General features: G+C 36.3%; 1 protein-coding gene across 2 annotated transcripts in view; it reads right to left on the bottom strand.

Moving 5' to 3' along the window:
* Metap2 (methionyl aminopeptidase 2) overlaps positions 1-17,277 on the bottom strand; it is a 38,612-nt gene extending 21,335 nt beyond the window's left edge. The window contains exons 1-4 of one of the 2 annotated variants that reach the window (XM_076854966.1): positions 17,035-17,277; positions 15,160-15,267; positions 8,284-8,349; positions 3,062-3,164 (exon numbers count right to left, since the gene is read on the bottom strand). In XM_076854966.1, the coding sequence (XP_076711081.1) occupies positions 3,062-3,164; positions 8,284-8,349; positions 15,160-15,267; positions 17,035-17,185 (428 nt within the window). In that variant the 5' untranslated portion in view covers positions 17,186-17,277. The remainder of the gene's footprint in view (positions 1-3,061; positions 3,165-8,283; positions 8,350-15,159; positions 15,268-17,034) is intronic. The other variant, XM_076854967.1, reaches the window with a different exon arrangement.
* Between the last annotated feature and the right edge of the window lie 362 nt (positions 17,278-17,639).

The following is a 17,639-nucleotide window of genomic DNA, read 5'->3' as shown; positions in this document are numbered from 1 at the left end:
AAATAGATCAGTGAAGCAGAACAAACAATTCAGAAATTGATTCCATTATATATAAGAATATATGATATGACAAAGATGGTCATTTAATTTGGTAGCATGAATTATTTACCAATAAACCAGCTATCCATTTGAAAGAAAATGAGTACACAAAAAATCCAGATGTAACAACAAATAATCTGACTCTTTGAAAATTATTTTTACTTAATACACATATACCTACCTAGACAGAATTAACTGCTGAATGATTTATAGTGGCAAAATATATTAGAGACAAAGAGAATGCCCATCAATTACAGATTGGTGGAATAAAATAATACATTCACACCACTGAATATTATGAAGTATTCAAAAATAATAATAGAGGGGCTGGGGATGTGGCTCAAGCGGTAGCATGCTCGCCTCGCATGCGTGCGACCCGGGTTCGATCCTCAGCACCACATACAAAGATGTTATGTCCGCCAAAAACTAAAAAATAAATATTAAAAAAATTCTCTCTCTCATTCTCTCTTTAAAAAAAAAAAAATAGAACTATTCTAATTACTTGGAGAGACTTTCAAGAAGTAGCACTGAATAAGAAAAGCAAAGGAGGGGCTGGGGATGTGGCTCAAGCGGTAGCGCACTTGCCTGGCATGCGTGCGGCCCAGGTTCGATCCTCAGCACCACATACAAACAAAGATGTGTGTCCGCCAATAAATAAATATTAAAATTTAAAAAAAAAAAGAAAAGCAAAGGAAGTGTGCCTATGATTCCATTTTTATAAAGCAGTGACAAAATATTCTCCCTTATATAAAAAAGACACAGATGTATACATATCTGGGCTAAGAAAAATATGAAAAGCTACCTGCTAGGTGGTTAACATGAGTCTAGAAGGAAGGGAAAGAAGAGGGAATATGCAAAATAAATAAATAAATAAATTTAAAAATGTATGTGACCACATATGTACTATGAGAATTTATGTGATTAATGTATAATTGCTTGTATCTATGACATTTAAAAAGTACTTTTGAGCTGGGGCTGTGGCTCAGTAGTACAGCACTTGCCTGACGTGTGAGGCACTGGGCTCAATTCTCAGCACCACATATAAATAAATGAATAAAACAAAGGTCTATCAACAACTAAAACAATATTTTTTTTATAAAAAGTACATCTTTTAAGACAGGGATAGCAAATGGTGAATTCACATTCAAAGAAAAGATGCCTGTGCTATAAAATCCTCAATTTTACAGATTTAATGCCTAATAATATTCACATTTGGGAATAAAGGAAGTGAAATTAACATCATGTTTTATGTTTAAAGGAAAATAGGATGTCTTTATATACAAAAAAAGAAAGAAAAGAAAACTACAGTAGAAGCTTTCTTAACCAACTAATGCAACCACTGAATCACTCATTGCTTTTTTTTAATACCAGGGACTAAACCCAGGGGCACTTAACTATTGAGCCACATCCCCAGCCCATTCTAAATATATTTATAGATACACACACACATATACTGTTTAGAGACATATATATTGTTTAGAGACAGGGTTTCACTAAATTACTTAGGGCCTGGCTAAGTTGCTGAGACTGGCTTTGAACTCACGATCTCCTGCCTCAGCCTCCCGATCCACTGGGATTATAGGCATGAGCCACCATGCCCAGCTTACTCAATGCTCTTGATTACCTCTGTAAAACAGATTGAAATGACCATGATATTCTGAATATTTGTGGCTGACAGATTACTATGCTGGAAGTAATAATAGCAGCTAATTTACTTAATGCTCACAATGCATCTGGTTACTTGTTTAAGTGCATTACATATGTTATCGTTCCTCACAGCAATCTTCAAAGTGTGCATTATATAGAAGAGGAAATGAAAGCAGACACAATAAATTACTTGCCCCAGTCACAAATCTGGTTGTTAGGACTAGGACTTAAATACAGGTAGTTTGGTCCCAATTTCCATGCTGTCTACATAATACCACTATGAGCATCTGCTGACCAGATGAAAGTATCCTTACAAAACAATTTTCTAAGAATTGGGAGAGTTTGTTCCCAAACCTGTGTAAGTCATCTGTACTTGTTACTGTAATTATATAATTCAATAATACACTACATAAAAATAACTGTTTCTATGAAAACTAAAATGACTACTCTGAAAGTCTCCTATAAAGATAAACCATCAAAAAATACTTCTGTCAAATGGGGCACAGTGGCTCAGACCTATAATCTCAGTGAATTGTGAAGCTGAGATAGGAGTATCACAAGTTTGAGGCCAGCCTCAGCAATAAAACAAGGCCCTAAGCAATTTAGCAAGACCTTATCTCAAAATGAAAACTAAAAAGGACTAGAGACATAGCTTAGTGGTAATGTGCTCCTGGGTTCAATTCCAGGAAGGGAAAAAAAAAAAAAAATCTAAATAAAATATATATATGGTTGGGGGTGTGGCTCAATGGTAGAGGCCCCCAGGTTCAATCCCCAGCACCAAAACCAAACAAAATAAAAACACTTTTGTCAAATTAACTCTACATAAGATTAAATTTAGGGGGCTGGGGATGTGGCTCAAGCGGTAGCGCACTCGCCTGGCATGCGTGCGGCCCGGGTCCGATCCTCAGCACCACATACAAACAAAGATGTTGTGTCCGCTGAAAACTAAAAAATAAACATTAAAAAATTCTCAAAAAAAAAAAAAAAAAAAAAAAAGATTAAATTTAAATATTTTGGGGGGGAAAAATGTAAAGATACAGCTCACTTGGTTCTTTCTTACTCCTCTCCAGAGAAATCCAACATAGACATCAAAGGTAATGCATTATGAATAGTTTATGAAGGAAAAAAGTGAAATCCAATGCAAGTCCATGCCAAAATACTGAGAAGTGAAAAACAAATTTAAATTATCCTTTATCTAAAAAGATTTATTTGGGGGGAGAGTCCCACTTTTTTTTGATTAATCAACCTGCAAGAGGTCCCAATCATTTTAGATAAGAGGGCTTCTACTATATACAAATTCATAAGCTTTTAATAATAAAGTAGTAGTTCAAAGTTTAGATAAAAATCAAACTAGAAGTTGTTTCATGATCCTTACCCATCTTGAGTGGGTGGGTATTCACACTCTTGTCCTTTGGGAAATACACCATTAGGATACAGGTCACATATCGGTACTGAGGGAGGGTCTGTTTGAACTCTTGCTGTGAAACACAAATAAAGTGTTAACTTCTATAATTAAATATAAAAGTAAGCAGTTATTATAGCTTTCTCTGTTCTAATGATTGTTATATGTCCTCATTTTAATTTCCCCGATGTCATATTACAGTTAAAAACAGAAGACACTTCAACATGCAGGCCATTTCCTGACTTACTGCTACATGGTGGAATGATCTTAATACCATAGGTACATGTGTGACTGCATGGTGATGCTACATCTACATAGTATACAACAAAAGAAAAGTTGTGCTGCAATTGTATACATTGAATCAATGCACTCTGCTGTCATATTTACCTAATTAGAATCAATGAAAAAATAAAATTAAAAAGACATCTTTAACTCCTCAAGATTCCATTATGTATTTAAAACATATAAAAACATCATATGCTTTGGTAGAAAAAGCACACTTCCAATGTTTTCAACCCCACTTACTGTACCAGAGATGTAAGAGCACAGAAGTTGGCTTTCACAAATAAAAAAACAAAAAAGTGCCAGGCATGGTGGCACATGCTCGTAATCCCAACGGCTCAGGAGGCTGAGACAGGAGGATAATGAGTTCAAAGCCAGCCACAGCAAAAATGAGGCACTAAGTAACTGAGTGAGACCCTGTCTCTAAATAAAATACAAAATAGGGCTGGGGATATAGCTCAGGGGCTGAGTACTTCTTAGTTCAATCCCCAGTAACCACCCCACACACACACACAAAGAAAAGTAACAAGAAAATAAGAAGTCCTATTACATATTAATAAGTGAAAAACTATTATTCCCAGGGAATAATTTGTAAAAGTTAAGAGCGTAAACTATCAATGCTGAAAATCTTGAGTTAGCCATATGCAAAGTTTCCAGGTACATGAAAAAAGTTATAGCACTTAGCAAACATCTTAGACATTACTTCCCAAATTGTAGAAAGTTTAAGTATCCCTAATCCAAAAATCCAAAACACCCCAAATCTGAAACTTTCTAAGCACTGACATACTGCCATAAGTGGAAAATTCCACACCTTATTTCATGTGGCAGGGTGCAGTCAAAACACAAGCACGCTAAAAATATTGTATAAAATTACCTTCAGGAAATGTGTATATGAAACATAAAATGAACCTTCTGTTTAGACTTGGGACCTATTCCCAAATATCTCATTATGTACATATAAGTAGTTCAAACTCTGGGGAAAAAAAATTCAAAAATCCAAAACACTGCTGACCCCAAGCATTTGGGATAAGGGATACTCAACCTGTAAAGTCGCCAAAATGCTTTAAGAAAATATGAATTTCTCTCTTGAAACTTTTAAAAATACATAAGAACTAACCATGTAGTTCTTTACTATATGAAGACCTGCCTTTTAGTAATTGAATGCTATATCCAAGGAATACCAAGAAGAATTTATGCAGCAATATATGACTTTCAGCGTAGACAACTGAAGTATTTACCAACTACTGAGTAACTGGTTCATATGTTATGAAATTTTTCTTAAATTTTACACATATTTTCCTTTTTTTGTTCTGTAAAGGGGAAAAAAAGGCACATAAACATGACCATTTAATGAGGCAAATTATTATCTAAGGAACCATTTTTTGGCTCACTCCTTCAATCCAAAAGTAGTATCTCATGAGTGCCAGCTGGTTCTTTCTCTTTACATGATAACATTTAAAACTGTTATATGGGCAAGGAAAACTGGGAAACACTTTCTCCTCGTGTTCCTAAGAGGAAACAGAATTATAAAATGAAAAAAATTTTAGAGATTACCTAATTGAGCTTCACATTCAATCTAGGAATCTTCTAACACTCCTTACAGATGAAGCTGAAATCCTGACGGTGGAGATAGTCACTGTCTCTCAAGCTAATATCTATTCATTTTGGGAACACTGTAACTGTCTGAAAACTCATCCCATATTAATCTCTCTCTCTCTCTCTGTCATGTTCTTCTATTAGTCCGAGCTTTATTCTTTGAAGTTAAAAAAAAAAAAAAAAAATTGACTATCCACTGTTACTCATTCCTCCCTACAATGAGGAACCACTTTAAGGGATATGACCATCTTATCACTTTTATCCAAATTTGCCAGCCTTGAATTTGTAAATGTTTATTTTAAATGGAGCCAAAACTGACTTATATTAATGTGTCAAGTTAGGTACAATTAGTGTAAGACTACCTTGGATTTTATAATTCCTGTTGTTATTGAAATAACTTAAGACTCCTCACACTCAAACTCCTAAGGATCCCAATCACCCTATATTAATTTTATATCTGTATCTGTAAAATTTCCGCTTATTAACAGGTTATATAACCTTATTAACAGGTTATTATCACAGTTATCCTAGGTTCAAAAAAATCTTGATTTTTGTTTAAATATTATCACCAATTAAAGACTAGTTATTCTGGTCTTTTTTTTTGGTCAAAGTTTTATTATAAATAAATATGTCTTCTATATTGCCTACGAATTAAAAAACGTTAAAGATCTCAAAAAGAGCCAGAAAAAATAAAATATAGCCAGGTGAGGAGGTGCACATTTGTAATCCCAGCTAGTCAGAGGCTTAGGCAATATGATTGCAAGTTCTAGGTCCGCCTTAGCAACTTCGTGAGACTTCCCTGTCTCTATATAAAAAGATAAACTGAGGAAGTGCCTAAGTGGTAATGCACCCCTGGTTTCAATTCCCAGTACGAAGAAAGAAAGGAAGAAGGAAGGAAGGAAAGAAGGGAGGGAGGGAGAGAATTTGTAATCAGAATATCGGAGCTGAGTTAAAGTCTATCATTTACCAATTACTAGCTGTGACTAGAACAACACAACTAAAAGCCTCAGTTATCTCATTTACAAAAAGAAGTCACATGAAATCCTGATAAACATTTGGCATCATAATGTACTGTATTTGAGGATGTGTGCGTGTGCACGAGCGTGCGCGAGCGAGGGGGGGGGTTCAAATCCAGGGCCTCATACATGGCAGATAAGTGCTCTATCACTGAGCTATGCCCCCCAAATTATATAAAACTATAAATAAGCTATAATAATATGTATTGCAGTTACATGCTATTATTTATAATTCTCCCACTTTATAGATGTGGAAAATGAGGGAAGTAAACTAATCCTGGTAGCATTATTATAACATTATGTCTTATTTCAGAAATGTTTTTATCAAAAATACACAAATAAGAGACATTCAAAGTAAATTAGAAAGCAAAATCAAAACAAGGAAAAGAATATGAAATAGAACCTGAAACAAGGCCAATAAAAAAAAAAAAAAAAAATCACAAATTTGGCTCTAGGCCCCCAAGTAGCCAACCTTAATAAAAAGCCAGACTATTTTCACAGTTCATGGTATTTTTGAGATAAAACCAATCAACTACACAGGAAAAACACAAATATTCTTGATACTAAGACCAGAAAAAAGAGTGCTAATAAAGTCAGGTGAAGTGGGACATGCCTTAATCCCAGCAACTCAGGAGGCTAAAGCAGGATGATCCAAGTTTTAAGTCCGGCCTCAGCAACTTAGTGAGACCCTGTCTCAAAATAAAAAAGAAAAAGAAATGGGGATGTAGTTCAATGGCAAAATAAAATGCCCCTGGATTCAACCCCACCTCTCCCCTCACACAAAAAGAGTGCTAATAAAGAAATGTAATTAAAGGGCTGGGGACATAGTTCTGAGAGTATTTGCCTAGCATATACAAGACCCCAGTACTGAAAGAAAAAAAGAAATGCACCAAAATCTGGTACAATGGCACACATTTATAATCCCAGCATCTTGGGAAGCTGAGGCAGGAGGATCACGAGTCAAGTGAACCTGGGTTCAATCCCCAGTAAAAGAGATAAATTCAATAAATTCAATCAACAATATTCTAACAGGAGGCACAACTGCATCATACCAAAACATCTGTCAGTAGAATTTTAAAAGGGACAAGTGTAAAATAGCTCCATAATCATCCTCCTTACCTAGCTACTTTCATTAGGGAGCAATTTTAGAGTATTTGGAGAAATGGGTATCTGCAATTCTTTCTCAGAGAATACCATTTTACACAGTCACTTTTTATTTTTTTTTTTAAGTGGTACCAGGGATAGAACCCAAGTCTGTGCAAGTGCTCTACCAGAGAGCTACATTCCCAACCCTTCACAGGCACACTATTAATGATTTTGAATGGAAAGAATAGGGAATAGGACATTAGAATATGTAGAAGATTCCTGGAATGTAAAATTAACTTGTGCTCACTAAATACAGACTTATATGTCCTCACAAGTTAGAGGCAGAAATGACATCCTTATACACGAGTGGAAGGATCTAGCAAGTATGGAAATTAGAAAAGAAAGGTTATCCCACCTCTACCTGGTTACACACACTAGGGGAATGGCTAACAGAGGCAAGAGCTTCTCTAAACAACAGATAAAAATGGAAGTCAAGTCCCCTAAATTCTAATTCATAAAATTTTAACCTGAAATATCTTAAAGGACGGTATAACCAGACATTTAATAATCCCCAATAGCCCAAAGAGCATCCAAGATTATTAGAAATTACATGTTCTAATTCTCAAACCAATCTTTATTCCTCAATACTATACAGTCTTTCCCATAGTCTCCCTAATATGTTTTTAGGCTTTTGAAGATATATGGTTGTCATTTTTAGAAATACAATCTAAGTAGGGTCATATTTTATACATATTTAAAATAGTATTATAACAAATTTATTTATAAAATCCCACCATATGCACATAGTTTAAAATAATGGAATTCCTCATTAAATGTTCATTAAGAATCTCATAACTTCAAAGCTGGCAGATAAACTACAAACCATGTTCATCTATTACAACACAGGGCCACAACTTAGCCATCCCTGACAAAATTATTCTTTGTATTATGCAAGTTTTAATTTATAAAATTTTTAGGAACTCACCCCTAACTTGTGATTAAATGCAACCAACTTACATAAACACTATAGAAAACACCAAAAAGTTTGTTAAACTAAAACATTTGCTATATAATAATTAGTTTCACTAAATTTTACCTCTATTAACCTAAATTTATTTCTCTGACATGTATTAGGACCTTAAACTTCTAAACTACTCTTCAAACCTGTTGGTTAAAAATTACTGTTACCAAGTAAGATTAACTTAAGATACTAACGTCCTCTCTTCTTCTTCTTCTTTTTCTTCTTCTTTCCAGTTGCTCCATCACCATCTCCATCTCCATCTAAGAAAAAACAATTCCAAATACACATTCATTTAAACCTCATAAGGACAGGGGTAAAGAAAACACAAGGAGACAGGTGTGTATAAATGTGTACCTAATACACAATGCCTTTTAAATAGCATTTGATAAGGTATACTGCTAGCTTTTAGTACATTCATTTATGTAATCAAAAAACACTAGCAGATTTTACTTTGAATTACTTGAACACACATTGTTGAATAAAGTATCTTTAAGAATAAAAACTATATTGACTTTCTTTTTTAAAAGCTAAGAAAAATTAACTGTAAAAAAATTACATCAATAATAATGACCCCGTGACTTCATCTAAAATAACACTAATAACAATTCACATGTGCTTTGCAGTTAAACACATGTATTTCATTATTACCTCATACAATGCTCAAAGCAACCCTGTGGGGTAACAAGGAATGTCTAAGGTACTTGCACATAACAACTCTACTGGTAAATTGCATAACTAGATCAATAATTATGTCAATTGATTCCTAATCTAGTAGGGTTATGTGGGGTATCATTATTTTTAATGCCTTTTCTAATACAGTTAGCAGAAAAATTATTCTGCAGTTGGGCCAAACTTTATGCAAAACTCAGTGGGCATGGGTGGCGTTGTAGCTCAGTGGTAGAGCACTTGCCTCACACATGTGAGGCCCTGGGTTCAATCCACAGCACCACATAAAAATAAAGATATTGTATCCATCTACAACAACAACAACAACAAAAAAAAACATTTTTTAAAAAAATCAGCGGGCATATATATACACTCTTCCTGGATTCATGGTTCTGGGTCTCTACAGCGCCTGATGCCCAAAAATTGGTGGAAAATAGTTGTCAAAGAAACACCCAAAACAGCCATGAATCTGTTTGAGTCTTTATAATAACCATCTATTATGGAAACTTTGAGAAAAGTTAAGGATACAGTTAAAGACAAGATGAAATAGTGACTCAGAACATTTTAAATAAATGTATAGACCTAAGAGTCTGAACTTCTAAAAATGCTATTCAATAAATTCCAGCAATTACTTTTGAAGTTTCCAAATCTACCCAGAAAAATCACACTGCTCTGAAACTGCAATGAACATGACGCTGTCTCAGATAAATATTAGTTGATGGTCTAATAGTATGCTCATCATCATTTAAGTGTTCTTTTGAAAGTTCCACCTAGTGGCTGTAGTAACATCAATAATTTTAGATAGTAAAACCCACACCTATAAAACAACATCAAATGTCTCTTAAATTTTTCTTCTTGAAGTGCACCCTTTTACTCCCAGATTAAAGAAGAGCCATGAAAGCAATTCTCTCACTATTCTATATACAATATTATTTTAATTTTCATATAAGTTGCAATCATTGGCTTAAACTGATCTCTATTCATCTGTGGGCTCCTTAAGGATTATACATCTTAAAACTAAGCACAGTGACAAGAACATGGTGAATGAATGGCCCTTTAATTTATCCTGTTAATATTTATGAAAAATCAAATGAAAATGCCAGTATTTGACAATTTTTCACTTACAAAATTGAAATTTCTTATATCCAATCTTTTATTGGGGGTACTGGGGGTTGAAGCCAGGGGTGTTTTACACTGAGCTACACCTTCACCCCCCTCCCTTTTTTTTTTTTTTTTTTTTTTTTTGAGAAAGAGTCTTACCAAGTTGCAAAGGCTAACCTTGAACTTATGATCCTCTTGCCTCAGCCTTCCAAACACAAGGCATGTGCCACCACACCTGGCTATTACATACAATCTTATAAAATTAACAAGAACCCACTGGGTAGAAGAGTACAATGGAAACACAAATACTGCAGATTTACTCATTATTGCTTTTTATGTTCAGAAGCCTAAGAGGAAAAACTTTTGGAAAATACAACTCAATGTCCTTGATGTATCAAATAATCTATTTCACATATTCTGCATGACAACTTCTTTATTCCATTAAATGCTGAGTTTCTAAGTGCCAGGCAACAGGGACAGACAGTAATAGGCAAAATAGTTTTTGTTATGAAAAAATATTCAAGTGTCTAGCATACTGCTACACACACTAGACTCAACCTAAAACAAACATTTTGAGATATGAAGCCAATTTTAAACATGCTAAAAAATTTTCCAGCTGTGTGCCTTTGGTGAATTATTTAGCCTCCCTCTACAATGGTTTCTTCATCTTAAAAAAGGGATAAATAAAATATCCTTATTTGATACTTTCTCATCCTTCTGAAACTAACTGCCTTATTCAATGTCCAATGTCTGACTCAGTATAGAGTAACAGCCACCACTTATGGAACTCTTTGTGCCAGGATGGCAGCAGAGTCAAGATCTGAATAGTAAGGTATATGTAGTTATAGTTCCAACCATTATACCATATTGAAATTTATGTTTTTATATGTCTGTCTTTCATAGCATCCCAAAATATTTCTATTAGGTAAAGACAGTTCATATTTATTTCTTTATTAAAACTATGCCCAAATCAACTGATATCCAGTGAACTGACAATTAGACATTCACAGAGGAAAGGAAAAAAAACCCTTCCATTTTTACCTTGCTCAATAGAAAAATTCTGAAAGGCCAGATGTGGTGGCACACACCTATAATTCCAGTGACTCAGGAGGCTGAGGCAAGAGAATTGCCATTTCAAAGCCAGCCTCAGAAACTTAGAAAGGTCCTAAGCACCTAGTGAGACCCAGTCTTAAAAATAAAAAATTTAAAGGGATGGGGATGTGACTCAGTGGTAGAACACTTCTGGGGGTTCAATACCCAGCACACATGCACATGCACACACATGCATGCATACATACACACACACACACACACACAATCAAAAAGGATAACAGACCTACATGTAGCAGGTAAAAATGTTTAACATTCTTGAAAAGAAAACTTCACGACCTTAGAAAATGACCATGCATAAATTAAAAGTGGATAAACTGGACTTCATCAAAATTAAAATTGTTACGAACAATACCATCAATAAAATGAAAAGACATTCTACAGCATGGGAGAAAATATTTGTAAAACATGAATCCAGTAACGTGCCTCTAGAATACACAAAGAACTATTATTACAACTCAATAAGATGACAAATAACCCAATAAAACATACACAAAAGATCTGAACACTTATAAAAAAGATATATGAAGTCCGGTATGGTGGCACACACCTGTAATCCCAGTGGCACAGGAGGCTGAGACAGCAGGATTGCAAATTCAAAGCCAGCCACAGCCTCGGTAAGGCACTAAGGAACTCAGTGAGACCCTATCTCTAAATAAAATACAAAATAGGGCTGGGGATGTGGATCAGTGGTTGAGAGCCCCTGAGTTCAATCCCCAGTAGCCCTCCACACCAAAAAAAAAAGAAAAAGATATATGAAGCCTGGATTACAGACTAGTTGACACCTGTACTCCAGTGACTAGGTGAGATAGGAGGATCACCAAGTTCAAGGCCAGACTCAGCAATTTAGTGTGGACTTAAGCAACTTAGTGAGACCCCATCTCAAAACAAACAATTAAAAGGGCTAAGGATGTAGCTTAGTGGTAAAGTGTCCCTGGGTTCAATTCCCAGTATCACAAAATAAATAAACAAATAAATAAAAAGATATTAATATGAAAGACAAATAAAAACATGAAACCATAATGACGTACCACCAATCACACCTATCAGAAAGGCTGTAATTTAAAAACTGACAATAGTTAAGTGCTTATGAGAATACGAACCTGGAACTCTCAATCATTGCTGAGAGGAATGTAAAATGGTACAGCCACTTTGATAAAGTTTGACAGTTTCAGAAACCTCATTTGTAGGTATTTACCCAGGAGAAATGAAAACATATGTTTACACAAGGGCCTTTTTGCAACTGTTCATAACCTTATTCATAACAGATAAAAGCTGGAAACCCAAATATCCTATAAATGGTAAATGGATAAATGAATATGAAATACTATTCAGCAATAAAAAACAATGTACTAATTCCTAAAAATGAATGCAACATCTAAATAACTGTCAAAACTATCATTAAGTGAAACAATCCAACAAACAAGCTGCACACTGAATAATTACATTTATATGATAATCTAGGAAAGGCAAAAACTACAAGGACAGAAAAACATTAGAGGTGGCCAAGGATAAGAGCATGGAGCAACAGAACTTGATACAAAGGGACAAAGGAAATTTTTTGGTGGAGATATTTTTGTGGAAATGGTCTGTACCTTTGTTTTTGGCAATGGCACACAATTCAATATCAAAACTCCCCAAAGTGTACACTTACAAGGGGAAAATACTATTTTAGGCAAATTAATAAGCCTGACTTAAATTTACTGAATGATTTACCTCTGGCATGTTGCCAGATGCCTATAGGATCAACTATTACACTGATACCAACAATCTCATGTTCAACATACCTAAAATTAAATTCAATATCTTCTTCTTTGCCTACAAAGTCCCTCCCCTAACTCTAACCAGCTCTCTGCTGACTTCATATTACAGGCAAGAGCATTAATGTTCTGTCACATCAACAGTCTCCATTACTGTTATTGGATACTTCCTCTCCATTTCTATTTGTCTATTTGTTTAAATCTTCCATCAGCACACGCCTGGCCTTCTGCTAAGTGGCCTTAAAAATGATCTACTTGCTTTTAACATATACGTACTCTCCTGTAAATAATCATGCACAAATATAAAGTCTAATTATTTTGTCAAACATGCTTAAAAAAGCTCAAAGGCTCCCTCATTGAATCCTCTTTTATAGCCAGTTTGCGCTGTTTATTATACTCTGAAAACTTTCTCAGCATATCCCTTCTCAAATGGTCTCTTCTACTTGGTTTTAATCAAGTCTTACTCCCTCCAATGAGTATTCTTTTAGCATTCAGCTTACAATTCCATCTCCAAATTTCACTGAATTGTAGTGTGTATACCAGAATATCTTTTCACTTTGTATATCTTTTCACTTGGTATTTCCAATACACCAACAGTTTTCTTCTAGGAGAAAAATTCTAAAATATAGCTTTCCATCCCTCAAAGAGCATTCATAACAGATAAATAGTACTTAATTGATCCTTATTATCAAAACAAATTAGGAAAATAATCAGCTCAAATTGGTGAAAACTGTCCATATTCCTAAAATTGTCTTTAACACACTGAAGGTTTCTAATTTATCACATAAAACATTTTCCATGTCAAGAAATTCAGTGAACTTTGTAAAGGTAAAAACGGAACAAAGCAAACATCAAAATTAGCACTATGATATTCTTTACATAGTGGATCTATAACAACCTATTATATTACCTTGAATTTACAAACTCCTTTCTTGTTCAAAGTTCAAAATATGTTCATAATCTGAAGCACAAGCCAAAGTAGAATGGAGAAGATGTTTGCTTAAGGAAAAGGAAAAGCTAATGATTTCTTTCAATCTAGGCACCTCTTTTCCACTTATGTTTACTATAGCTTTTTTTAAAAAATACTGCTGTGACTCGAACCCAAGCCCTGGGGCACACTAAACAAGCATTGTACCACAAAGGTACACCCACAGACCTTTCTTAATTTTTCTCTTTTTTTCTTTTAATTTTGAGACAGCATTGCTAAATTGCCTAGGCTGGCCTCAAACTTGCAATTCTCTTGCCTGAGGTTCCTGAGTAACTGGCATTACAGGTGTGCACCACCACACTACACCTGGTGTGACTTAAGCTTCCTGAAGGCAAAGAACATATCTTTCTAAAAAAAAAAAACTACTCTAGATTACCCAAACAAAATAATTTGGTACAGCCTCCACTGGCTAAAAGGTATTAGCCCCAGGCTGATAGTGCTGGTAGTAAATAAATAAAAATTCAAAAAATAGGAAATCCCTATTTCCTGCTGTACAGGCTATAGAATAATAATAGACTTCTGACTTAATCTTCTCTCCCTCCTGTCTTACAGTTCCATCAAATAATAGAATTCTAGTAGCTGTCTTAAAAGAAATTTTATTTTTTTAAAATATTTATTTTTTAGTTTTAGGTGTACACAATATCTTTATTTTACATTTATGTGGTGCTGAGGATTGAACCCAGTGCCTCATGCATGCTAGGCAAGTGCTCTACCACTGAGCCACAACCCCAGCCCCAAAAGAAATTTTATAACATCCAAATACCCACAAAGAACTAGGATCCGGGAATTCAAAAGAGTTTAGAAGCACTCTAATATGCTCCTTTAAGAATGAAGAGAGGCAGCTCTGGTATAGAGAATAAAAGGCATGAAGATAAGGTGCTAAGTTTCAAATTCTGGCTCTGTTATATATACTAGCAGTGTCATGAGGCAAATCATATAACTACCACTTCTCTATAAAATGGTAGCACCTACTTTGCTGGATTTGTGAGGTTAAAGTAAGTGAAAGTATTCCAGCATAATGTCTAGAATATAGTAGTTGTTAAATAAATATCAAATAAACAGCCTCTCAATTTTATCGTATTAATACCCTCTACCTGGCCTTCTGCCAAGTACATTTTTTTAAAAAAGCTTTTTTAATTGTAAATGGACACAATGCCTTTATTTTTTTTTTAATTTTTATGTGATGTTGAGAATCAAAACCAGTGACTTACATGTGCAAGGCGAGTGATCCACCACTGAGCTAAAACCCAGTCCCCCAAGTATATTTTTGAAAACTAAGATCTGTGCTACCTGAGCAGCTAGTCAACATACACAACTTTTTAAGGAGTTGCTAATAAATGCCTCTTCCTTTATCTGCAACATTAACTGAAGCTTTGGCAAGTTGAAATGTCAGATAACCTCACATTTTCTATCTTATAATCACAAAGATCAAATTAACCATTTACCTTCATCATCATCATCTCTTTCTTTCTCTTCCAATGCTTGTTTTTCCAACTGTCTTGCTACCTCATCCACTGAGGTTCCTGATTCTTTATCAGGTTCCTGTTGCCCTGCTGATCAAATAAAACAGCATGAACCAAATGTAATAAGGATACTTTCCCACTAGAATATGTTCTAATGATCCTGGACAGCTTGCAAGTGCTTCTTGATAAGTACTCAGGAAACAAAAAAACAGAAATATTATTTTGAATATAATTTGTTAAATGGCAGGAAAAAAAAAATCTTCCATACCTAAGTAGTACCATCCATTCATTAATTCATTCAACAAAATATCCACTACACATACTAGCAGTAAAGACAAATAAGAATACCTTCAAGTTCCCTATCCTTATTGTACTTTAACTTTTAAAAGTATTCAACACACTCATCAAATTCTTTAATTACTAGCAAGTACCTATCTAGTAATTAAGTATCTAATACAGGCAATAGTGCTGAAGGCCTTAAGAAGGATTCAGACAGAACACCCCTAACTCTGTGAAGAAAGCAGCTGTCATAATGAACTGAGTTTGAAAATCAATCAATCAAAATAAACAAAAAAAGACAGCCCATTGCGAAAATACAAATTTTTGAACATCTGAGCACAAGATGAAGCCCATGCTCTGCAAGTAATTACAATCTAGCTGTATAAGTAATACATTGAGAAAGAGTAAAACCAGGTAGCACTTAATAAAGTGACATTCTGATTACTGAAAAGGATTTATATTGAGATACAACTGTTAAAAAATATATTAGGATTATTCTGCTGAATACCTTCAAGGACAAACTGAGGAGTTTGGATTTCATCTGAAAGCCAAAACAAGCACCAGAGTATGTCCTAGGATTAAATTTTGCTCTGGAAGAGACCCAGCAAATCTACAACTCTCCCTCTTCCCATCTAATCAAAATTTCAGAAAGACGTCGATTCATCCTGTGCACCCTTGTTTTCACTCTGACCTCTCCGTTTCTGTCTCGTTGTATCTCTGATTTTCATTAAAAACAGCTAAAAACAGTCTTTTTGCTAAAATGAAGTTGGTGAACAAAAACGGTGACTTCTCAAAACACTTGAGTTCCTAGCTAATAAAACTATCCAACTGTGTATTTTCAGTTGTTTTCCTTGCTTCACCAGTAGATTTGGAGGTTACTGCTTTGAGACGTTCCATTCAGAGCCAAAGAAGATCCCTTCTGCATTGCCTGAAAGTGGCATCATAATTCGGGCCTAAAGGCCCTAATGCTGGACGATGCTATGGAATAAGGCAGGTGAAAATTCGCACCACCACAACCAGAAATTCTCGCTGACACGAGTGTGTGGGCATACAGACATATATACACACCCCAAATGTGCAACCTGCAACAACAACCCCGATGTAAACCCGGATGGTGGGGGGCTATCGGTCGGGCAATATTCTTGCCCACCGCCATCCATACGTCTCCAGTAGCTCCAGCAGAGAGGCTGCATGGCGATTTTTGAGGAGGGCCCCAAACCACGCGGAATTTGGTAGAGCCGTGTTGTGTGGCTGGTTGCATGTCCGCGCCATGGTCTGCGTGGGAGCTGAGCCCCGGCAAAAAAAAAAAAAAAATGGGGGTGGGGGGGTCGGACCCGCGATCCCAGGGCTATCGCATGCGAAGCTGAGGCATTCTTCTGCCTCATCTCTGCCCCCAAAAGCGGGAGAAGCCGCCTCTCCCCAGCCTAGGAATCTGGAGCCCGGCCTTGCCCCTCTCTCAGGCCTGGGAATCAATCCAGTCCAGGGCTCCGGGTCCCCGGTCCCTGCCACCCCCGCCGAGCCTAAGCCAAGTCGTTCGGCCATTCCTGGCAGGGACTGGGAAAACAAGACTCCCCTTACCTGCGGTAGCCCCTTTACTCTTCTTCTTCTTTCGTCTTTTTTTCTTGGCTGCTTCTTCCGCCGTAGAGGCAGCTCCTTCCTCCCTGTCGTCTGGATCCAAGTCGCCATTCAGGTGGCTCCCGGAGGCCGCTGCCTCCTCCACGCCCGCCATGTTGCTCTAGAGAGCGCGAGGGAGCGAGACAGAGCGGCGAGGGCCCGCTTCTTCTTCACCCACCTACACCAGCGACGCCGGAAGTTGCTCTCGATGGTAGGGCCGCGGGGAATGCTGGGACGGCGGAGGACTGGACTGCGGCGTCGGGCTCGGGCCTCTGTGCCTATCTGGTGTGGGCTAGGGGCTGACTGATACCTGACTGGTCCCAGGCCTCGGGCATTCCCGGTACAAATCTGCCCGCGTACCGTCAGCTTGAAGGGGGACCAGAGTGAGCTGGAGAAGCCCGTGCCTGCTGTGTAGAGAGGGCGACCTGCAGGAGGAGGGGCGTGTTGGCTGGAACCGAAAATTTTAATAGTCTTGATTTATAAATCATAAGGGAAGCAGCGAGCATTCCTTAAAAAAAAAAAGTGCGTTTGATTGAACACATCCCTTTTTGCGTGTGTGACTCAAGAAC

This window comes from Callospermophilus lateralis, chromosome 4 (genome assembly GCF_048772815.1).
Source record: "Callospermophilus lateralis isolate mCalLat2 chromosome 4, mCalLat2.hap1, whole genome shotgun sequence".
NCBI lineage: Eukaryota > Metazoa > Chordata > Mammalia > Rodentia > Sciuridae > Callospermophilus > Callospermophilus lateralis.
The sequence above is the reverse complement of the archived record's forward strand: the minus strand, read 5'-3'. Positions and strand labels throughout refer to the sequence as shown.